A 24,885-nucleotide genomic window follows, 5' to 3' on the forward strand; every position below is an offset into this window, starting at 1 on the left:
TTCCTTGCATGTTGTTGCCAATTGCCATCCATTGCACTTCTTTGCCTCCCCACACTACACCACCGTCGGTCGGCTATATGCTCGAGGATTCCGGTGACTTAAGCACTAAACTGATCCCACCATAGCAGGGTTTCCCTCAACATAAAATTTGGCACGGAGGGACCTAAAACATAGCATATATATAGTTGCATAGCAAAAAGTTATGTATTACCTAGAAAGGGTAGAACGACTTACAGTTTAAAATGAGTGAGTAAACAACTATGCATCTAGAAAATCCAAATTGATTGATAATTTGGAATGGAGGGAGTACATCACACATCGCAGTGAATTTAGAGTACAATACATGAGCGGTCTCTGAACTTATTATGACCTGATATTTAGGTCTGCAAACTCTCAAATTGCATTTTTAAGTTACCAAACTTGTCTTGTATATCATCCAGGTCCCAAAACTCTCAAATAGACCAATTTCAAATTGTAGACTTGTCCCAACATGTCTTCCAGGTCCCCAAACATGACATAGGGTGTCATTCGGGACTAGTGTCCTAATCTTCTATGTTCCTCGACATTGTTAATTGTATACCATGGTAGATTTCTAATGGTTGTGATCTTGACCAATGGGTCCCACGCAAGGGTAGGACCACATATCAGCCTCTACGCTCCATGTCTATGTGACCTGCTACCACTCTCTCCTCCTACTCCGAGTAGGTCGACAACATGGACTTCCCCGTCAAACCATCGTGGGAGATCATCGCCGAGTCATAGTTCATATGTGACTACTAGAGTTGATTCATTGTAAAATGTCACTTGGATAGAACGTGTGAACTTACAAGACCCCACTCACGACGATAGAGCAATACCTGGCTGGAAGGTTCTTGATTGCGAGATATGCTTGGAGGTGGTCTAATACATGAGTCATTCTTGACTTGGGCAGGAACTCCTGAGCAAAGTAGTCATCCACCTTCCTCTTTCGCCTAGGGAGCACTAGTTTCAGGCTCGCTACCTCCACAACTAGGGATGTCATAGCTTTCAAGGTGGAGGATAATGAAGGTAATAACGATGCCGTCCTGAAATCCAGATTCTCGGCGAGATCTACATGTGGGCTCTACCCCAACCCGCATGTGGACTCACTGGTCAAAGTCGAGTCATGGGGCATCCAACGTGACTTGATACATCAAGGCACAAAGTAAGTCAAGGCCCAAAATTGGCATTTTTAATGTTTGGGACCTGCTGGATGATATTCTAGGACATTTCAAGGACCTAAAAAATGTAATTTACTACCCATGATTTTACTCTTAAAGTTATACAATCATCATTAGATCTTGTTGCCTATACATCCATGTGTATGTTAGACCTTGTTGACCACTCTTCCAAGCCGTCCCATGTTGTTGTTTGTTCCCTTCCGGAATCGATCTTTTTATAAAGAACAAACTAGCTATTTGTAAGTATAATGGTCCAATGTCCCAGGATTTGTTCTCGAGAAAGAAGAGACCAAAAAACGAATGATTTCACAGAATAATAATCTAAACTTTTGTAGTTTTGTTAGATGAAATGACATGCATTGTTTTATGGCAAAGCTCAGAGAATAATCTACCTAGAATTTTCGAGAATTAGAAGTACTACTATGCGAGGAGAAAAGAACCTCAGATTGGATAGCTAGGCCCCCGATACGGTAAGCAGGTTGCACTGCTTGGTACTCGTCGGCTTGGCATGAGGCATCAATGCTTGTGCTTCCGACCCTGCAAAAGTGGGCATTGCAACAGCAGGATGGCTCCCGCTCCCGCCTCCCTTTAGCAAAAGGAACCAAAAAACGCCTTTACTCCTGGCCTGCGTTCTTCACGTGTGACAGCTTTTACCGCACGGTCACGCCCGCATTGCCAGGGCCATCCATTTCATCCGGCGCTGAATGCTCTGTGAAAAAACACACTGGCCATGACCCTTTTTACTGCAGAGAATATGCTCTCTCTTTCTCGCCTGGGGACCTGCTCGCTTAAGCTTTACTACCATGGTTACCACAACACAAATTCGCATACTTACGTTTTTCCCTTGCCATAATAAACAAATTAAAATGGCAGCATTTTTCTCCTTGATCATAATCCAGGGAAAATGATGTTACCCTGATAAGATTGACAATGCTGTTTGACCAAGCTAGAAAGCAAATATTCTTCGCTAGACAACGTCCTACCACGGCAGGCATCTAGACATGCTTGGCGATGCTCGGGGATATATAGTAGCAACTCCATAAAGCTGTGATGGCGCAATGATACCGTCGCGGCCTTGCAAACTTGCTTTTGTTTTTCTCGGATTTTTTTTTATGTTGTTCCTTTGGTTGCACCAACGTAAGCAGGCACGCAAGTCTGAACCCTGAAGAACAGACATCTGGTCCTGCAACGAGCAGGAGCAGCGACCCCGGCTCCTTGCTTGGCGAGCCAACGATGAAAGCTCGGCCCTGTGTCCTCTGTCCTGGGCCGGCCCACGGCGGCTTCCCGGCCGTGAGGTCGCTACTCATGAATCATGACTAGCCAGTACCCCGGGCGTTGCCGCGGGTCAAGCAAAGGTAGTGACTGGTTGAGCACACGATTTTGTTCTAGATATTTGGTGTTTGTGACACTATAACAATATATTTGAAGACTTTAGGCATAAATACCGGCACCCGTGAGATTCGATCACATTGTCTACCTTTCTCATGATTAGACCTTTCTCATCTGGTATCATTCAATTGTAATTTTGGCAAGTTTCATAGAAGGAAAATATATCTCCCTGGGAAGCGTTGTCATTTTAAGGTATGGCAAACGTTTAGAGATAAGCATATAGCAAACATGTATTAAGCACACCTTAGGCAGAGATGGATAGACTGGCATGCTACAGCCTATACAAAGACGTTCACTCTAAGTATTCAGTGTCGTAGCCACTGAGACATCCACTTCGAGTCTTCCAAAAGCTTCACAGACTAAGGTACTTCCATTTGCCAAAATAGCAGCACGTACAGTCTAAATAGTGCAGTACCTGAGTACATTGAGTCTATAAGTGATCCAGATTCAAGAGTAAGTGATCTTGAAATGGTATGAGGAGGTAAGCAACGTAGGCGGAGGAGACATAGGCACCAACTGGGACTCACCAGTTCTGCCCATTTAGAAGAATATGGCAGCATTAATGAATAGAAACATGTATTAGAGGAAATTTTATTCTTGAAAAGAGACATATGGAAACATGTATATATAATAACAATAACAAATCTTAGAATTCTAAATTATGCATTTTTTTCAACCAAGGCCCCAAGAGTCTTTCCGGCACCATTGTGATAATTATACAACCGAGACAGACCTATTGGCATGAAATCTGAAATTCAGAAGTAAGACACATGCATAGCCATGGTTCGCATGTAGGTCGGCAGGTGTATTTTTTCCCAATTTCATGAGTACCATAACAGTGGGTATTCTATGTCTTTACACTGCTTCAGAAACAAACAAAATGGCATGATGTACAACATGCAATTGCTAACACGATCCTCTGAAAATAAATTTGAAGCTGACAACACATACAGAAAACAATAGATGTAGAGACGATGAGAGGGGTGTACTCAGCTGAATGGGTTGGGTGGGGAGGGGATGGCAAGTAACTTCAGTTGGACTGCCTGTACTGCCGTAGCGGGCTGCAGAAGGGAGAGACAGGCAGGGAAATGTTCATGCCAACATTGGAGCTTCTGTATGATGAAATTGCAGTCTTCACCTGGCCAAAAAAAAGACATACCATTAAGAAATCATGAAGGATACCTTGAAATATGATCGGTGTGTCATATTGTATAGGAGATGCAGAATGGAAGAATCTGCATTATATAATTGATAAGCATGTAAAAGTAGTCGCATCCATTCGGTCAATAACTCACCCCTTCATACCGACTCCAAGGAGAGTTTGCTGTTGCCATAAGTAGAATGGTGTAGCCAAGACTTCAATTGTCTACTGAAAGGATGCGAGCATTGCTATTAATTTTGGAATGAAAAGAAAGAATTAAAGCCTTTAGTTAATATGTTCACGATGGGAGAATCAAAGAATCAATATATAAGATATGGTTGTCTTTTACTCTTTGTAGAACTGCATGTCAGTCTTAGTGTCTTTAATTATTAATGAAAATTTGCTTTTCTGACAGGGATATCAAAGGGGCAAGCACACTTGTTGATGGTAATGGCGACAGGAAGGCAAGCATGCAAGTGGTAAACTCTATGAAGCATCTCATAATTTTATACTCGACTGCCTGTCTTATCTTATACTTTTAATCAATAATCTGTTATATTTACATATATATCAGCATATGTATGAAATCCTTCAAAGGGAGCCTTTACCAGATGGAAGAATCTGCATCATATAATTGATAAGTATGTCAAAGTAATTGCATCCATTCAGTGAATAACCCACCCCTTCATACTTACTCCAAGGAGGCTTTGCTGTTGCCATACGAAGAATGGTGCAGCCAAGGCTCCAAATGTGTACTGAAAGGCGAAAAATTTAGACATGGAAGGAAAGAAGTGAAGTCCTTAGTTCACATGTTCAATACGGGAAAATCCAATGATCAACATATAAGGTTAGTCCAAAGCCGGTGCAGCATTGCATTTGGTTAAGCATCAGGAAGCCTTACCCTTTGTTAATGGCACATTAAGCTTCGTTAATTCGTTGGAGCACACTGCCAGCCCCCCATTGTCGTTGGAGCATACCGTCATTACCTTCATGTAGGAGAGGTCTGATTAGAGTCACAACCGCGGTCCGAGATGTTTCATCACTTACATTATTAGTAGGATTATGTTCCTGGAAAAATCTGAAGACTGCATTCCTGCTGGCACTGATATGGCCTCCACCTAAATTTATGGCACCCTCAAAAAATTAGGATGAGATGAATTAGTACAACATTTTGACAAACAGCTGATGTGCGTATCAGGAATTCATGTACCTTCTTTAACTGGAGTCCGCCAACAATGCTGCAGAGTTTGTTGGGGTGCAGAGTTTGGCAGCAGGGGTGGGGAGGGAAGCCGTGCGGTTCGTCGAGGTGCGGCATCGAGGTGGGCGGCAGCGGAGGCGGCGTGACGGAGCCGGGCTGCGCCGCTAGGGTTTGGCCGCGCCGGGGCTCCTGTGCTGTCGTGGCGCAACGTCGGGCCGCCAGAGAGGAGTGGAGCGTCGTTGCTGGGAGAGGAGGAGGGCGTCGCGAAGGCCAGGCGGAGAGGGCGGACCTGCGCCATCGCTGCGACGGCGTGGACTCGGCGTCCGGCGGCGGCGCGACTCCGGGGAGAGTGGAGGGAGGAGGAGGGCGCGGACGACGCTCGGCAGCGCGGACTCGCTGGTGGCGGTGTCGGAGACAGGGGTGGCGGTCGGGGGAGGTGGGAGCGGTGGAGGTGGGAGGAGAAGGCGGGAGACGAAGAATTTTTTTTTTTTTTTTTAGGCTTTTCCCTTTGAACCATTAAAAAAGATGGCCTTTTCCTATAGGTCACTAAAAAATTCGGACTTACCTAGGTGCCATGACACTTTATTTCTTTGTCCCAAAGCCATTCCGTCCATTTTCACTGGTAACGATGTGTAACAGCGAGGAGAAAAGACCGAAGTGTCCTCGGTCAAGGCAGGATGAGTGAAGTGCCGCTCCCTGATCACGCAGGTCAAGACGCTTTTTTTAATCTGATATCTGATGCTGGGGCCGTGTGGGGGCTGGCCGGCTGGGGGAATATGCTGTGCAGCCCTATGCTTGACAGTGTTTTTTTTGTAGAAGTGCTGCACTGCAGTGGAGTGGACAGTGGAAGCTGGAGAAGACAAACCGGATGGTTTTCTTTCTCTTCTATTCTGCCTTTTCTTTCTTTTTCCCTGTGATGATGAGTGTGAGAGTACAGCCATACAGGGGATTCAGGGAACGATGGGTCTTGCCATCTTGATACCGAAAGAAACCTAAATAAATAAATATACAGTACCATTTATAAAAACATCTTATAGCTTAGAGTAAAATTGAAAATAGATCACTTACTTTCTATATAGGCCATGTTCGCTTCTCTTCTAATCCATCTTTTTCAGCCGAAACAATGTTTTTCTCTTCCAACAAATCAGCCGGAACAGTATTTCGACTTGTTTTTTTAGCGAAAACTTGATTTCATCATTAAATCTTCATGCAAATCAACATCTTCATTGTTTTAGCCCCCCTTATCCCGCATCGTGCATCCGCCACTGCGGAGTAGTATCTCACTCGTTCATGAGTCAAATATTTTTAAATTTATTTAAATATATAGAAAAACACTAGTACATTCGGGAAACAGGTCACGCTTCTCATGAACACTGTTACACGATCATTTGATTTAAGGTGCTGTTTGGTTCGGCCTTCATGGCCTGTAATCAGTTAACAACGGTAATGGGTCTCGTTGCTTCTTGTTTGGTTGCTTCGGCCTGTAACCGATCACGACGTTATCAGATGACGGCCTGTAACCGATCACGACGTTATCGCTTCCCGCCCGGCTGCAAGGCACTAAAAAACTGAACCAAACAAATCTCGGTTTGCCTTCCCGTGCAACAGGTACCACATTACCGTACCTACAACCAATGAAATTAGACCTGGTTATGGGTCACTCGACCGGTCAACTCAACCCATCTCATAAAAACTCGAATCAATCCGGCCAACCCAACTTGTCGGATAAAAACTCGACCCAATCCGATTTGCCGGTACATCGAGTTGAGTTCAGGTCATTATTTTCAACCAATTTACCAATCCAACTAAAAAACCTCAACCTATAAAGTATAAGGGCAATCCCAATGATGTATTGATGATGGTTTTTATCCTCATTAAATGACTTGCCACGTATGCAAAATGCTGACATGACAACGTAATTAATGAAGAAAGAGAGCAAAAATCATAGAAATGGTTTCTTCACGAAGAAACCAGGTCTACTCTTGACCCAATGCACCAAGAAACCATGAAATCGCCATTGGGGAGAAATCACCAGTTTCTAGGGAGCTCGTGTCGCACTCCCATTGGAGCAAAAGATAGAGTTGGAGAGAGAAAGAGAAAATAGTTATTACTCATAGAAACTATGAGTTGAAAAACAGTACTTTTTTGTGCGATATCCTATATTATAAAAACTACTAGTTGCTTTTGTTGGGACTGCCCTAAAAACCTGAGAAATAGCCTGATACCACTAGACCTACCCATAGGTTAGGTCGGGCTTACATCAAATATTTTAACTCAAGTCGACCTTACCTGGCGTTTGATCAGGTCTAAACAGACGTTTCATGATGTTCGAGGAACTCCAAAAACCTTGTTATATATTTTCGTATTGGTAGAAACATATATTTTTTTTGAGGAAAACAGATCCCGCCAATAATTTTTTTCAACAAAATTTTTAAATACTTCCATCCTTTGTTTTTGTTTTCCCGCTCATTGAAGATAAATTCACATTATGTGCATCAAATAGTTAAACTCTTTTAAATTTGACTAGTTATATAGATATTTATAGCTTTAAATAACTTTATTATAAAGGTATATTTCATGATATAAGGAAATTTGACGCTGCGTGGTCAGGGAGTGGCACACAGGGCAAACGGCAATTTCACTCATCCTCCCTTGACTGAGGGCACTTCGGTCTTTTCTCCTCGCCGTTACACACCGTTACCAGTGAAAATGGACGAAATGGCTTGAGGGGTAAAGAAATAAAGTGTCATGGCATCTAGGTAAGTCCGAACTTTTTAGTGGCCCGTAGAAAAAAGGTCATCTTTTTTAATGGTACAAAAGAAAAGCCTCAATTTTTTTGGTGGGTGCGGTGTGGAAGGGTCGCGAAGGTCTGGGAAGGGCCGAGCGGGGCGACGCATGTGTTACTGGGAAGGATCGAGAGGAGGGTGACGGAGAGGTCAAATGGGCATGCTGATCGGACGGTTGGAGTAGAGAAGAGGCGAGCTGATCGGATGGACAGAAATTGTGTGTGACGTGGAAGCAGGAGTTTGCTGGTTTGGTATACAGCATTAAGGAAGTATATATGGTAGATGAGCCATGGCTTCTTCTTTTTTTTTGAATCGTGATGAGACGTGACTGATCAGTGCTTGCGAGAGGATCGAGCGGGTCGCGGAGACGCCGGGAAAGCGGGGCCGTCAACGGGGAGGCCGAGTGGCCGCAGGTCAAAGTGCGAGCGCGCGTTTTTGCAGCATGTGGTTGTTGCCTTGTTCGATATGCCGCGCACGGGCGGATCCATATAGGTTCGACTGGGTGCGGCCGCACCCAGACCAATACGCAAAATATGCTGTACGATACAGGTTCCTACCGTATTCGCACCCTCTCGCACAATCATCTGCACCCACAGCCCAGCCCAGCCAGAGAGATGGAGCCCACAGCTGCCCAACAATGGCCCAATATGCAGCCAAATATCAGCCGCCACACCTCCGCACGGAACCATCGGGCGGCGCTTCGACTCACGCCGTCACGCGTCGTCTCCCCTCCCGCAGTCCCGCCTCTATTCTCTCCCCTTGAGGCTTAGTGGCGCGAAGTCCGGTGGCAGATGATCGGCTGGACGACGGCAGCGGCGCTGCTGCACAGCTGGCCAGGCGGCTACTCGCCAGGCCTCTATTCTCTCCCGGTTCGTTTGTTGGTTTCAGCTAATCCAAAACAGCCAACCAACAGCGTTTTCCTCTCACAATAAACCAGTACCAGCCAGCCCAAACCAGCCCAGAAACCAACCAGCGAACAGGCCGCGGGGCTCTGAGCACGGGCACCAGGAGTCCAGGAATGCAGTGCGCCCACCTCCTGCACTATTTTCTATTCAATCTTGACCGCAAACTTGATTCTTTATTTTTTTCAACTTCCAGCAATCGGCAATTTTGTAGTTCCTAGCTTCTTGTTGGTAGTTTGTCCAGATTCTAGGGTCATGCTTTTTTATTCTTTCTCTCATATTTGGTAATTGATATGAAAGCAACTAAATCAACTGAAATATAGATATTTTTGTGAATGTTAGGAAAAATATGCAAAGGTTTTCCGAAGGAAAGCATCATACAGTCTTAGTGCAAAGGTATTGCATGGTTAGAAACGGAAGATGGATATATATTGCTCCAAAAATTCTAGGAAGACAGTCTAGCTCTAGAGATTTGAGAGATTCTAGCCACCAATTTTCCCTCTACATTTCAGATGTGATCTTATTTTTTCAACGAATCATTCTATTAACTCATCATTCTATTAACTCTTTGATTCGTTCTTTTTTTAATTCAATATGCCAACAAGCTTTCTTTTTAATAATTGTGGCATTCTCTAACTATATTTTGGTAACCGTTAAGCACTATTACTGCTATTTCAGTGTTGGTATATATCAATATTGCTGGTGTCAATTATTGAGCTAAAATCTTGTCCGTGGCGCTATTAAGATACAGGCCGCACCCGACAATTGAGCCAGCGGTGAGGCTGGGGGGCTCTAGCCCCTTCTACCGATTCTGGGCACGTGGAGCCCCTCTAAGCTTTCCCTTCAAATTTTATGCATATATGTATTAGGTAGAAGGAGCTAAGGTTAAGAGAAGATAAAAAAACCTCTATTTTTTTATTTAGCTCCTAAGTTTTTTTCTGGCTTCCTCTCTGGCCGCACCCCTCCCTATTTCTCTAGCTCCGCCCCCTGATGCCGCGTGTACTTCTTCTACATTCGGTTCTTCGAGAGGGACTACATGTTTTCGTGTGCCGGCCTTATGCTAGCTATTGCTAGTTCGGTCGGTTTAATTATGCTGGCGCTAGGTGCCATGCGCGCAAATGGTCGCGGTTTTCGTGTGCCTTGTGCTTAGCTATTGCTACTTCGGCCGGTTTTGCTGGCGCCTAGGTCTGATGCACTCGTCGCTTCTGCCGCGCAAGGACGTACACGTACATAATCCAGCATCTCCGTCGGATCGGTACCATAAATGTCACGGTGATTATACTAACCGGTAAATCCTTTAATTTATTTCACGCACAGCTGCACACTAAAGCATCATCATTTTTGTCGCAGATGGAAACAACATAAAAAGAACCATTGTTGAGCACGAACGAGCCACTCCTTGTCACGACGGGGAGCTTGTCGATCGATCCGTCATGCATGGCGGCAGCCTGGCAGGGCGGACGTTTACTTTATATCTCGCCGTCCCAGAGCTCCTCGAGGGACTTGTACGGCCCCTGGTCGGAGACGTAGCGGCGGCCCTGGTTGATCTTCCGCTGGGGGATCTTGCTGATGCGCTGCCTCTCCTCCTCCGTCAGCTCCCAGTCCACGATGTCCAGGTTCTCCTTCATCCGCCCCTCGTCGAAGCTCTTCACGATCAGGCAGTCGCCCTGCTCGTACACCCACCTCAGGCACACCTGTTTGCATCCATCCATCCATCGCGCAAGCATCAGTTAGAGAGTGTCCAGGGCAGGCATTTCTTTCAGTGCGTACATATTAGGTTGGCGAGAGGATGCTATATATGCGTGCCTGTGCCACGGTTTTGCCCTTGGACTTGGCGATCTCGTGCAGGACACCGGAGTCCATCACCGAGTCGCTGCCCCAGTGCGTGCCCTTGGCGCCCAGGGGCGAGTAGGCACATAGCTGGATGCCCTTCTCCCTGCAGAACTCCCTCAGCTTATGCTGCTGCCACAATGGGTTGATCTCAACCTGCATTATATATTTATATATTATTACCCCAAAGATAAACTTGCCAATGGTCTCCATCGATCCATGTTTAATTTACAACGAAAATAGATGGCGAGAGAGTTGGCTGAAAGTAAGTGGAGGACCAGGCGGACCTGATTGACAAGGGGAGGGATGGTGGCGAAGGAGAGCAGGGTCTCGAGCTTCTTGCAGGAGAAGTTGCAGACGCCGATGGCCTTGGCGAGGCCCAGGCGGTGGCACTCCTCCATGGCCTCCCACACGGCCCGCATGTCGAACGGCTCGAAGTCCTCGGGCGTGAAGGGGGCCGTGAACCTCCCGGCCTTCATGGTCACGGGCCAGTGGACCATGTACAGGTCCACGTACTCCATCTGGAGATTGCTGCATATGGATGGTTGCAGTTTGGCGCAATTAGCCCAATCGGCATAGTTCGGCAGGACTGAAAAACAAGAAAAAAAAAATTGTTCTGGCTGGTTTATTGCAAAAGAAAATACTGTTCCGGCTAAAAGACACCGCTCATATGAACAGTGCCCACGTGAGTGTCAAAGCCCGCCCCAGCCAGCGATCCAGCCAGCCGAACACGCCCAATTATTGATGGTTGCGACCTCAGTCAGAATGTCAGATCCTCCAAATTTTATTTTGGCGCAATTAGCCGATGATGCTGCACCATCGAGTATCACAATATAGGCTGGCAGACACGTTTACAATCTAACTGTTCCACCCAACTGTACTGAAATCAATTCTTGGGTTACTGCTAACATAGTACTACAGTTCAAGCAGGAAGGCACTAAAAGCAGCAAGCAAAGGAACCACTACCAACTACAACCAGTAGAGATTCATGTCAGGCAGCCGACTAATTTGATTCTGTGTTGTGCGCTGAAAGCCTGAAAGTACACATCGACACTAGAACCTTAATTTGAACTGGGAGTATGTATTATACTAGTAGTATTTTCCTTACAAATTTTTGGGAGTACTAAGGCCCCGTTTAGATACGAAAATTTTTAGCTTTTGGTTACTGTAGCACTTTCGTTTGTATTTAACAAAACTGTCCAATTATGGACTATTTAGGCTTAAAAGATTCGTCTCACTAATTACGGACAAATTGTACAATTAGTTATTCATTTTACCCACATTTAATGCTCCAAGATTTGATGTGACGTGAAATCTTAAAAAATTTTGGATTTGGGGATCTAAACAGGGCCTAATCACTGACTGCACTTAAAAATCACCAACTACACTTCTCAAAAAATAGTATCCCCGTCTTGTCCCTATGATAAATAAAGGACTGTCGCGTATGATGTAGTGTACTAGTGTATGATGTAGTGTAGGAGTGCTAGTTTAGTGTAAACGAGTTATCGAGGACAACGTCTAAACTTGAAAGAGAGTCCCACTTCCTATCCCAAATCTGAATCAAACCAAGCATACCATCCACGATCCATGTCCATCCGTGCACGAATCAAAGAGCGTGTAAATCTCAGACGCAGCAATCGCGGCAGCGAAACCCAAGCCGCGGCAGAGTAAGAAAGAGGAACCAGCGCACGCACCTGAGCGTCCGGCGGAGGGCCGGGAGCACCCTGTCCGGGTGCGCGTCGGCGCACCAGACCTTGGACGTGATGAAGAGCTCCTCGCGGGAGGCGACGGCGCCCGTCCGCACGGCCTCGGCGGCGGCCTCCCCGATGGGCGCCTCGGTGGCGTAGTGCGCGGCCGTGTCGAAGTGGCGGTAGCCGAGCTGGATGGCGCGGAGCACCGCGGCGCGGACGGGGTCCGGCCGCGGGCCCTGCACCGCCGTGCCCAGGCCGATGCGCGGCAGGCCGCACGGGGCTCGCCCGCCCGCGCTCATGGTCCCCAGTTCCCGTCCACCACCCTCGCGGCGCACGGCGCGGTGTCGACACCGACGGGCTCGGACTTGACTTCTGTTGTGTTGGGCTACCACATATGCGGGCACGGCAGCTATATACTCAGGGACACGGCTGGGGAGTGGGGACTTGGGGGCCAATCCGTTTTTTTTTTAGCGTTTTTCTCTCATAAATAAATAATAAATTAGTAGGAACAGTATTTCGGCTCGTTTTTTCCAGCGAAGCCGGTGGTTTTGAGCTGGCGTCGCCGACAACGGCCACTCGGTCACGCGACCTCCGTCCACCTCGCTGGACCTTCATGGAAGCCATGACGGATCAGTACAAAAAAAACTCCTCGCAAGTTGGGTGCAGAAGGGAAAAGAGACCGCGATGGTGATTTTATTTATTTTTAATATTTTTTTAAATTATTTCTAAATTTAACACTATTTTTTTATTTTTAAATCTAACACTTTTGGCCACGTCTATTACCACGGCGTGGCCAAACAACCTGCCACGTCATGTATGGCGGCGCGGCAAAGACGATGACGTGGCAGGGGCACGGGCCCTGACCGGTTGACGTGGCAGGAGCTGCCTGTCGGGGGTCAATACTAGGGTACCCGAATAGGAGGAGCTAATAACCATCAACGTTGATTCATCCGAACGGTCAAGAGCGCGACTACACCTCTTGTTGGGCCTCGCCTCGTCCAACCACCGAGGCCATGGGCTCCGTCTCGTCCAACCCCCGAGGGTTGGCTCCGCCTCGATGGACACTGAGGCCGCGGGCTTTGTCTCGCCCGACCTCCGAGGGTTGGCTCCGCCTCGGTTGACTCCCGAGGGTTGGCTCCGCCTCGCTCGACGTCTGAGGGCTGGTTCCGCCTCGCCCGACGTCCAAGGGCTGGCTCCGCCTCGGCCGACCCCCGAGGGTTGGCTCCGCCTCAGCCGACGTCTGAGGGCTAGCTCCGCCTCGTTCGACGTCCGAAGGCTGGCTCTACTTCGGCTGACCCCCGAGGGTAGGCTCCGCCTCGGCCGACCCATGAGGGTTGGCTCCGCCTGGTCCGACGTCTGAGGGCTAGCTCCGCTTCGCCTGATCCCTCAGACACGGTTCCTAACGGAAGCTCACGCCGCCGCCAACCACTACGGGCCAGAAAGTACAACCCTAGGTTAAACTTCTGGGATCGTGTAGGGAGCGGTCACATTTAAACACGACCCGTCCCTACGACATTTTATTCTAGGGAACTCACATCGCTCATAGTGATGGACGCGTGATCACTATGCTGCCTACTCCATGCACGGCCGATGATCAGCATGTTGGTTCGTCGCGCCGCCCGTCGAGGCGAAGCGGGACGTGACGACCTGCTGACAATGCTAGGGCATGGCATTGTCAGTGGACAGGCCTCCGGCATGGAGCTATCCCTGTCACCACCTGCTGTGTCAGCGAGGCCTGCACAGAGGAAAAGAAAGGCCCGGCGACCCTGAAGGATTTTCTCTACCTCTTGTTCTTCTCTTTTCTTCCATTGTAACCCGTGCTTTCTCTGAGCCTATAAAAGGGAAAGCAGGGCGTCCCATTAAAGGGCATCGCATATCGCATCGCATCAGATCAAGACCACTAGCATCAAACTTCAAACACAGCTGAGCAACGACCGAGCTATCGGTACCCATTCATTCTTTTCACCAGAGACTTGGGACCTGTCCCTCTCTCGCCCGTTTATAACATCTACTACGAACTTTTCAGTGCTAGTAACACGAGTAGCAGCAACGAATTAGACGTAGGGACATTCCGTCCGAACTAGTATAAACTTCGTGTCCTTTTAGCACACCATCTGAGCCAGACGCGCAATAATACAAATTTACTCGTTGGTGTTTACTCGAAACACCGACACTGTCGCGCCGCCCATCTTAGCGCGCCATCGCCCATGACGCGGTAGGGCTGACTTAATGTCGCGCCGCGAGCCTCCCTCCCTCTCTCTGCCTTACGTCGAACAAAGGTGAGGGCGCCCGCACCGCCCCCTCCCACCTCATAGAAGCCTGTCGCCGCCCGGCCCTCCCTCCCTTCCCCAAGCTTCTCCTCAGCCTCGGTCATGGTAACGATGCTCTTATTTGTTGTTTGAATGGTGGATTCAAAGATTATGAATGGTAGCTAGGGTTTGGAGGATAAGTATATTTAGGCTAGGGTTTGGAGGAAAATATTAGTTCAATTTTGTCATTCTTAAGGTTAATTAGTTAGTTAGAAGCATGTTACCATGTTTAGTGTGAGGTATTATTTTAGTTGTAATGCAAATGGTTCTCCTTTATATTAATTTGTGATGTTTTGATTGATGTTAAATTACAACCGTTTTATTAGATGCAAGACATGTATCGGGAGCAGTTGTGGTGAAAACGGGGTCGTCCTAGAGAATTGTACCCCGACGCGTCTAGCAAAGATGTCTCCATCCCTCCTGACCTCCCTATCCTAACTGTGAATGTGGTCGTCCGGTCGACGTGTTTCAATCGAGACATACGGATACAGCGGCTCGTTATTTCTACACATACAGTCGTTTTAATGTAAGTAATTCTTTCCATATGTTTTTTCTTCATTTGTGTTACTAGCTGTCGGTGCAGAAAGTGACCAACTAGTAAATATTTGTAGTTTTGCTATACGTTGTGATCGGAGGTGGCCTAGCACCCAATGACACAGGATTTATACTGATTCAGGCAACGTGCCCTACGTCCAGTCGGGGTCGGTCAACGACTTTATTCCTGAGCCTAGGTGCTCGAAGTCTATAGTGGGGTTACAAACGAGAAAGAGAAAGGAGGGGGTATACAAGAGGTTCGGAAGGCTCCGATCAGAAGGGTTGCGGTCGGAACTCGGTGGTACTACGGTTGTAAGGGGTTGGTGTCGATCTAGTGAGTCTGAGCTTGAAGAAGTCGATCTCCCCTCGTCGGAGGGGGCGCATCTCCTTTTATAGATGAAGGGGATGGCTTTATAGGTGAGAGGAGGAGAGTACAAATATTTCTAAGTCTTGCTTCCTACGGTGATGAAAACTTAATAATGGTGGAAGCCCCCCGATACTGTCGATGTCGCTGTAGGATGTCAGATGTGTACGAAAGGTCGAGCTATCTTCTTCAGGAAGAATGACATCGGTACCTACAAAATACTTCTGGATGCCTAGTGGCATGTGAGGAGCTGTGTTATGTTCACCCGGTATGGCAAATCCTGGAGCCCATACCGCAATCGATGTCCAAAGACACGCGGGGGGCTTACCATATGGGAGTTTCTAGCGGCCCCTACAATACTTTGTGTCAAGGTGGCTGCAGGGCACTGCCTCGTGTAGGGTATGGTCCCTGGTACAGTGGTGTTGACTTGTGAGCCATGCCTTTCCTTTCTCCGCATGCCTTCTGGTTCTTTCTGAGCGGGCGTCCCCAGTCGGATGGTCCCCAGTCGATTCTGGCGTGCCAGTTGGAGAATAGTGATGGCGGTGTTTTCCATGAATCCCGATCGGAGACACAGGGTTGGAGTCGGAGGCGGTCCTCGGGTCAGGCTTTCTAAGTGGAGGCCGTGCGGAGGCAGCCAGGGCCTGACACTAGCGCTCTAATTGGAGAGGCCGTTTGGAGCTGGCCTGAGCCTAAGCTAGTGCTCCGGTCGGAGAGATGAGCCGAAGGTAGCCGGGGCCTAACGCTAGCGCTCCGATCGGAGAGGTCGTTCGGAGCTGACCTGAGCCTGAGCTAGTGCTCCGATCAGAGAGATGAGCCGAAGGCGGCCTGGGCCTAAAGCAAGTGCTCCAGTCTGTTGGTTTTAGACTTTCGGGCCGGTCCAGAAGAAACAAAGGCCATTTTGCTGGGCCGAGCCCTGGCGTGGAAGCTGGTCCCCAAGGGATCCCAAGTTTATGAACCTAACAGGAGCCCCCGAGCCCTCGAGCGATTCGGGCAGGATCATCCGGGGGATTTTTGTCTTGCTGGCGGGTGCGCACGAGCGCACCTGCGGGTGTAGCCCCCGAGCCCCAGGCGGTTTGGGCCGAACCGGTTGGGGGTGTTGTCTCAACAGGCATGTACGCATGTTTTTTAGTTTGAGACGGAATTTTATTTAACTATAGCGTCGTTGTGCAGCCGAGGTGTTTTTAAGCGCGGGGATTGGATTGAGACAGAACTTAATGATCCTGGTCTCAGTGCGCGCCGGGGATCGGACGAGGAAGTTTTTAGTTTTTGAAACAAGCCCTAGCGTCGGTGCATGCTGTGAATGGAAATAACTTAGTTTTGGATGCAACAGAGTTCGATCTTTGGTGTCAGTGCGCGCCGTGGGATTGGGTAAGGTGGAGTGGCGAGTAGACCCAGGCGTCGGTGCTCGCCGTGGATCGAAAGAGTTAGTTTTAGTTAGTGAAGCCGTCTGAAGCCGTTACGCGAGTTAAGGAGTCACGGTCCCAAGCCATAGCCGAATGTCGCCTATCCCATCGATGAGAATTAAGGAGTCATGGACCCAAGCCGTAGCCGGATGTCGCCTATCCCATCGATGCGAGTTAAGGAGTCATGGTCCCAAGCCATAGTCGGATGTTGCCTATCCCATCGACGCGAATTTGGAGTTGCGGTCCCATGGCGTTTAAACCCTCGAGCCCTGTCGGGCCTTCGTGGGGGCTGTGAGTCATTTTTGCGCTACCCCATCTGGTTCCTTACAACCAGAGGGGCTGAGTTTCATCGCCTATCCCGATTGCTCGGGCTCAAAGACTAGCTCGGTGAGCTCGCTAACGGGTGTGATCGAGTGGAATCCGGGTCCATCGTTCATGATGGGGTTAGCATAGCCCTCTTGTGACATTCCACTACTCCTTTACCTACAGGCTGATAGATGCCTAGGTTGTTCCATAGATCGACCCATGTGGCCTAATGGCCTCCCCTCGATGGAGATTCTGTGGGCTCGGCGAGAGGTTCAGGATTGAACGAGAAGGTTGAGATGACCTGGTTTGCTAGACCGGGCGAAGGCCGCATGGTGCTCATCTATGGTTTTCTCCCCTAGCTCTGTTTGGTTGCTCATGTCGAATGAGGCAAGCCATCGCTTCGTGGTGCAACACGGAGCGTTTTGGTGCATTTCGCTGCACGTGCGATGCTTAGTTCCCGAGCCCCGGGGCGGTTCATGCCCTAACCGTCCGAGGGGGTTCAGGCGTATGAGATGAATGCGTGTATGGATGTATGAATGATTTGTAATGAAATAGAGGGGCTTTGATGGTATTTTACCTTGAAGACTGGAGCGACAGGGTTCGAAGAGCTCTAGTCGAAAACGCCCGTCTGAGACCTGCGCTTGTCAATCGTGGGTTAGCTCTCGTGTGAACAGTTTTATATTTAATGAACACAAGCTTACCTTGATGACATGAGAGATAGGGTTAAGAGGGCTTCAGTCAGAAATATCCGACCGGGACCCATGCTCATCGTTCGAGATGGAGTTGGCATGGCCCGTATGGGGCGCCCCTTCGCTTCCTACCTGTATCTCAGGTGCTTATCCTGAGTGAATCGATCGACTCAGGAGGCTAGTTGATCTCTCCTGGGTGACTCGATTGACTTAGGGAGGTCTGGTGGTCTCTTCTAGTGGAGATTCCTCGCTCTTCCTTCCTTCTTCTTTCTCACCGAGAGTGCCTGTACGCTGCGGCGGTTCCTTAGTGAGAGGAATAGTGAGCGAGGGGGAGGACTTATGGATCCTTTTGCAAACCCAGAGCGTGATGTCGGATTGGAGGTGAATGTCGCCCTAGTCTTGGCCGAGCCAGATGTCGCGTCGTCGGGAAGTGAGCATCTCGAGCCTTCGTCTGTTGCACCATCGTCGGATGTCGTCGGGTCAGCCTAGTAGCATATAAAAATATAATAGTAGTTAGCAAATGTAGGAAGTTTTAAGTTCGTGGGGAAGCCCCCGTGTAAGACATTTCGTGTGTGTTTTAATGACTACAATCGGTTTTTGTTCTTGTGATGGAGTCGCTCCGTTCGGGGAAGCTTGTTCTCTTTCGTTCCTTAGTTTTCCCTTAGCATAATTTTTTTTAAATTTCCTTCTATCTCGTACCTACCCATTTGTTTCGTAGGTCACAACTTTGCGAGCCCAGGGCATGGCCCACGAGGCTTAGTCGGTCGTAACCGTAGGAAAAGGCGGGGTGCGATCAGTCAGAATGTTCTAAAGCAAAGTTACGTAAGGTAAAACAAAGGAACAAACTACCCTTTTGTTTAGGTAGGAAGGAGTTTCTTCATACAAAATTAAAAGAGTTCTTAAGGTAAAAACAAAAACAAAGGGGTAGTAGAGCCCCCTAGTGGAGCCCCCGAGCGCCCGAGCCAAAAAGTGTTCGGGCCGGGGTGCTCTTACGGGAGCGTTCGCTAAGTAAAGGTAAGACTGAAACTTAGGAAGAGAAGAAGAGACATAGTTGTTCCAAGGTCATCGAAGAGAGCGTCATCGTCGTTGTCCTTTAGTTGGTAGGCTTCTGGTCAGATCCCTTCATGCTCTAGTCATCTAGATCCTTGTCCACTGCGCTCCCTTCTTCAGTCGCTGCCTCCTTGCCTTTTTCTTCCCTTGGCCTACCAGCCTACCTCAGCAGGCGCCTGAGGAGCTGGCAGTCCTTGTAGAGATGGTTGATGGGATAGTTGTGGTTGGTGCACACGCTCTCCATGAGATCGTGGAAGTGGCCCGAAGGGTCTTGCTGGGGCTGAGTGCCCGCGTAATCTGCTATGGCGGCCAATGCGGAGTTGGCCGGTTAGTGGCGATCATTTCTGTTCTTTTTTCCCCTCTACGTGGAGGGGCTCTCGTCTTGATCCTGGCGCCTAGCCTTACCTTTGTCATGGCCCCCGTTGAAGCACGGCGGAAAAGGCGCTTGCTGGGGGTGTTGGACAAAGGTCCGTGGTTCCAGGCTCTCAGAGCTGAGACTCCGGTCGATGCTGCGTGTGTCTTGGTTCGGCCTGAGCTACGCGTAGATGGGAGGTTGGCACGGGGCGGTCGTCAAGTCAAGACAAGGAGCGGTTGCGGCTTCTTGTGTCGTAATCGGTGGTTGTGGTGATGACAGGGTGTAGTGCCCCGTCTGCTGCATCCCTATTCCCTGGACGGGGAGCAAGGTCGTGGGTCGGCGTCGTGATACAGAGCACTCCGCTTGCTGAACGGCGGCGGTCTCCAATAGTGCCCGGAGGTTCTGGTGGATTGCTCATCCACGAGGGTCGTTCGGCTTGGGTAGGTCACGCAGGAGCATTGTCGCGGCGGCAACATTCTGGATGGCTCGAGCGAACTATGGGGGGTTGGTCCCCCGAACCAGAGCATTGTGCTAGGGCTGACGGGCGTGACCCTAATCACCACCCACCGGTCCGTGCGCATAGGGCATAGCATGGTGCGCTGGGCGCATTGGTGCAGTTGGTGGCTAATGCAGCCACTGTCATCGTAGAGCCTTCCCGTGCTCACGTGTGAGCTCGAGGGTCTCCGCACATGAGCACGAGGGTCTCCACATGAGGACCTAGCGGGGTGGGGGTCCAGAAGGACTCCGTTACCCCTAGCGGACGTTTTGGGGTGTCCGCCGTAGCATACTCTTGGGACCGACGGTGGCTAGGCACCACGTCACCGATGCTGAAGCCATCACTCCTGATGTCATCGTCCATGATGTCGAGGAAACAGGTGGGAGCATAGCTCACCATCCCCACGAACTTAGACGTGAGGGGGTGCGGTGCCAGCACCTTTTGGAGTCCCCGGGCATATGCGTCCGCAGAAGACGCAAGGCCATAGGGGAACCAGCCGTATGGCGGCTGCGATGGGGACAACGGTAACCCACCGGGTATTTGGCGGAAAATAGAGTGCAGTAATTAAATAACAGCATGTATATTACTCACAACGGGGTTTGAGCAGAGAGTTTGCTCGGAATGAAGCGTAGATGCCGCGCCATCGAAGTCGCGCGTCCCGAAGTCGATGGAGGACGTCCCTCCGACGGGTGCCAGGTCACAAGCCTCCTCGTGGAGGTGGAGTACGCCGAGCCGATCGATGACGAAGTCCAGGCTCCCAAAGCGGAAGACCTAGAATGGCTCGAAGATAGGTGGAACCCGCATCCCGGCGGGCGAGAGTGCGGGGAACTTTAGCGAGCCGAAATGAATTGTATCGCCCGAGCCCATCACGGTGGGGGTGGCAGAAAAATGGGCCATCCGATGACTAAGAGTGTTGAATGTACAATGTCTTCCCCACGGACGGCGCCAACTATCGGTGCAGAAAGTGACCAACTAGTAAATATTTGTAGTTTTGCTGTACGTTGTGATCGGAGGTGGCCTAGCACTCAATGACACATGATTTATACTGGTTCAGGCAATATGCCCTACGTCTAGTCGGGGTCGATCGGCGACTTTATTCCTGAGCCCAGGTGCTCGAAGTTTGTAGTGGGGTTACAAACGAGAAGGTGAAAGGAGGGGGTATACAAGAGGTTCAGAAGGCTCCGACCGGAAGGGTTGCGGTCGGAACTCGGTGGTACTACGGTTGTAAGGGGTTGGTGTCGATCTAGTGAGTCTGAGCTTGAAGAAGTCGATCTCCCCTCATCAGAGGGGGCGCATCCCCTTTTATAGATGAAGGGGATGGCTTTACAGGTAAGAGGAGAGTACAGATATTTCTAAGTCTTGCTGCCTACGGTGATGAAAACTAAATAATGGTGGAAGCCCCCCGATACTATCGATGTCGTTGTAGGATGTCAGATGTGTACGGAAGGTCAAGCTATCTTCTTTAGGAAGGATGACGCCGGTACCTGCAAAATACTTCTAGATGCCTAGTGGCATGTGAGGAGCTGAGCTATGTTCACCCGGTATGGAAAATCCTAGAGCCCATACCGCAATCGATGTCTAGAGACACGTGGGGGGCTTACCATATGGGAGTTTCTAGCGGCCCCTACAATACTTTGTGTCAGGGTGGCTACAAAGCACTGCCTCGTGTAGGGTATGGTCCCTGGTACAGTGGTGTTGACTTGTGAGCCATGCCTTGCCTTTCTCTGCATGCCTTCTGGTTTTTTCTGAGCGGGCGTCCTCGGTCAGATGGTCCCCAGTCGGTTCTAGCACGCCAGTCGAAGAATAGTGATGGTGGTGTTTTTTCATGAATCTCGGTCGGAGACACGGGGTTGGAGTCAGTGGCGATCCTCGAGTCAGGCTTTCCGAGTGGAGGCCATGCGGAGGTAGCCGAGGCCTGACGCTAGCGCTCCAATCAGAGAGGCCATTCGGAGCTGGCCTGAGCCTAAGCTAGTGCTCCGGTCGAAGAGATGAGCCGAAGGCAGCCAATGCCTGATGCTGGCGCTCCGATCGAAGAGGCCATTCGGAGCTGGCCTAAGCCTAAGCTAGTGCTCCGGTCGGAGAGATGAGGCGAAGGTGGCCTAGGCCTGAAGCGAGTGCTCTGGTCTGTTGGTTTTAGACTTTCGGGCCGGTCCAGAAGAAAGAAAGGCCATTTTCCTAGGCCGAGCCCTGGCGTGGAAGCCGGTCCCCGAGGGACCCCGGGTTTATGAACCCGACACTAGGTTCTAATATTTTATTAGAATCTTGTTGTGTAGGCCCATGAGAGGTGCTTTTTCTTTCAGTGGATCAACGGTGCAGATAAGTTTGACCCAAGGTACCTCCTTTTCGACAATTGTTGGAGAGGGAGACATCCACGTGAGAACTTCGAGAGATGGGTTCCACCTCCCTCTAAACCTCCGCCAATGACGGCTAAGGAGAAGCACTTAGCCACAGTTAGACGACTCAAGGAACCTCCTCTGTGCTATTGCGGAGATTGAGCTATGATAAACCCTGAGAATACATTAGAGTTTGTGTGTCCAAACAAGCATGAAGTAAGTGGACAGTGTATCTGTTGAAATGTTGAGCTATCGGTGTTCATGTACTAATGTCACCTCTTTTAGGTGTTTGCATTTGCGAAGTGTCGTTTCAAGGAGTGGCTCTATGGTCCTAAGAATCAATGACCGGAGCCGCCAAAGGAAAAGGAAAAGGAAAAGAAGAAAGAAAGAGGAATTTTCAAAGCACCACCTATCATGTGCGAATGTGGTGTTAAATTCAACTACGGTCTAGTCCCTTCGGAGCTTGGAAAAGGCCATTATTACGGCCATATGGTTAACTATGATGAGGTTGGTTATTGTTGTGGAAAACATGAAATCGTATTTTTTTTCTTTTGCTAAGACTTATGATCTATTTTTTTTGTTTTCAACGGAGAACTAGGAAATGCAAGTGGAAATCTTATGATGGTCAAGCTAGGTTCTTGGATGTCAGCCTGGGCGTTTGGTTTTAACCGATGGTTCGGTTCGGTTACTTCGGTTTTCCAAAATTTCGGTTTCCAGAAAATGACCCCCGATCGGTTTGCTAAAATTCCAAAAACCGACCAATTTCGGTTTGGTTTTTTAGTTCAGTTTTTCGGTTAAAACCGAATAAACCGATGCAAGAAAACATCAGACAAGATTTAGAACTGACAGTACAACACAGTACAAACTTGCACATCATAGTATATTATTTGAAGACTCAAGACTGTTACAAACTTAACAATTCAATGCTCAAATCAAATATTACAAATTTGCAGTTCATTCTTGATAATAAACCACAATACTCCATCAGTTTTGATAAACAACAGGAAAAAAAACAAGGTTCGGTTCGGTTTCTTGGTACTTCGGTTTGGTATGGCATAGAAACCAAAACCGAAACCAAACACCGAACTTCATAGAACTGGAAACCGAAACCGAACCGAAAAACCGAACTACCGACTATTCGGTTTGGTGTTCAGTTTTCGATGAAAAAGCGCCTAGAGTGACTTAGATGAGTTGAAGGGGAGGCAAGTAATTGCACGAAAGAGGGGATATGGACCTGACTACGTTGACCTGTTCGTTAAACGGCGGAAGAAGGACAAGCGTGAGTTTACTAGACAGAGCGGTATTCGTAACCCAATAGGTGTCAAGCTTGACAAATGGGGGTTGGAGAGACGGAGGGCGTTAGAGGAGGAGAGGGCAAGGAAGGCTGCAATGGAGGAGGAAAGAGTGTATATGTAGGTCTTGAACGACCATGTTGCTGCATTGTGTGCAAGTGAGTCATTGGAAACCTTGTTATTTTCGTTGCCTGCTTTTATATGTAATATAATCGTGTTGCTAACTTGTTGCATTTTATACATGAAGGGATTAGATGCAGTGGGGAGCATGCCGTAGAGGTGGCCCATACAAGGTATGTGGAAAAGAAGTTACATGAGCATAGAAAAGCAAGTTGGTCGTAGCGTTCTATCTCCGATTGTGTTGGACAATGAGGGGGCGAGGATGAGGACGACACTGCCACGTTGAGTGATCTCATCGCTCTAACAGAGGCAGGCTTGCATGTAGAGAAGGATGAGAACGACACTGGTAGACTGAACAAGCTCATCACTCTAACAAAGACGGGTTTACAGGCAGAGGAGGATGAGGACGCGTTCTTCTCTCAAGCCGCAGAGGTTGCTAAATGAAGCTGAGGCTGCTTACTATAGGCGACAGGCAGATTAGGGCAATGCAGGTGATCCAAGCCACAACAACAAGGTTATGGTAGAGGATTGGTACTGGGACGACGAGTTGCTTACTTAGTATGTTTCTGACTGAGGATTTCCATGCCTTAGTAATGAACAATATTGCATTGTACTAGAACTTTCATTGTGATGTCTTGTGTTTCACTTGAACTATTGATGTATTGTACCCATATAACGGACATTATACCCATGTAATTTTTGTTGTGTTGTCTTGTGTTGTCATTCGCCATAAAAAAATATGGTGTAAAGGTGTTCCTTGCTGAACCTTACATAGCTACTTCCTTCGTCCCTGAAAATAAGGCATGCACGTATTTTAAAATTCAAATTTTATTATGTTTGACTAATAATTAGTCTAATTATATCAAAAGTTTGAATTATGAAAGTAGTTAACCTATATTTGTTTTTAGGAATAATTTCTAATGATCAAACTTTTATTCGTACAAATTATATAATGTAAGAGAAAATATAGGTCAAAATATATTCTTGAAGACCACACCAAGTTGTATAAGCTTTGTTTTTATATAATATGTTCTTTGTTAAAAAGAAACGATGACTTGTAGTTACTCATTTGCTGCGGTTTTGTACCCGCTTCTACAGCGCCACGGAGGACGGCTGAAAGGATCAAGATGCCCAAGAGTAGGGGTGACTTGGACTAATTCTAAATTTCTTTGTAATAATTAAGTCCTATGGTTAGCCCAATTAACCCCTTGTGCCTAGAAAGTGTTTCTATTGATCTACCGCACAAAAGTTTAGCAACCTAAGTTCCAATCCTACTCTAGCATGACAATTCTATGAATGTAAAAGACAAGAATTGAATTGCTCAAAGTAAAATAAGAAAGAGGAACGCGGCGATGTTTTGCTGAGGTATCAAAGAGTCGCCACTCCCCACTAGTCCTCGTTGGAGCACCCACGCAAGGGTGTAGCTCTCCCTTGATCCGCACAAGGATCAAGTGCTCTCTACGGGTTGATTCTTCGACACTCCGTCGTGGTGAATCAC

At 48.4% G+C, this 24,885-nt stretch overlaps 1 protein-coding gene and 1 long non-coding RNA gene across 5 annotated transcripts; both read right to left on the reverse strand.

Annotated features, from left to right (window-relative positions):
* Positions 1-2,744: 2,744 nt before the first annotated feature.
* LOC136503157 (uncharacterized) lies at positions 2,745-5,408 on the reverse strand. 4 transcript variants are annotated; one of them, XR_010770748.1, is made up of 5 exons: positions 4,940-5,408; positions 4,631-4,847; positions 4,411-4,484; positions 3,884-3,957; positions 3,459-3,726 (listed from the first exon to the last, which is right to left on the reverse strand). It is a non-coding gene; the product is annotated as an uncharacterized lncRNA (long non-coding RNA). The 4 variants fall into 4 exon arrangements; XR_010770749.1 differs by having other exon boundaries at positions 3,460-3,726; positions 4,425-4,484; XR_010770747.1 differs by having other exon boundaries at positions 2,745-3,726; positions 3,884-4,484; positions 4,631-4,863.
* Positions 5,409-9,891: 4,483 nt separating this feature from the next.
* On the reverse strand, positions 9,892-12,512 carry LOC136503172 (deoxymugineic acid synthase 1). Its single transcript, XM_066498334.1, has 4 exons — positions 12,140-12,512; positions 10,733-10,976; positions 10,422-10,601; positions 9,892-10,309 (listed from the first exon to the last, which is right to left on the reverse strand). Exons 1-4 carry the CDS (start codon positions 12,433-12,435, stop codon positions 10,085-10,087), a joined length of 945 nt encoding a protein of 314 aa, XP_066354431.1. The 5' UTR covers positions 12,436-12,512; the 3' UTR covers positions 9,892-10,084.
* Between the last annotated feature and the right edge of the window lie 12,373 nt (positions 12,513-24,885).

This window comes from Miscanthus floridulus, chromosome 1 (assembly GCF_019320115.1).
Source record: "Miscanthus floridulus cultivar M001 chromosome 1, ASM1932011v1, whole genome shotgun sequence".
NCBI lineage: Eukaryota > Viridiplantae > Streptophyta > Magnoliopsida > Poales > Poaceae > Miscanthus > Miscanthus floridulus.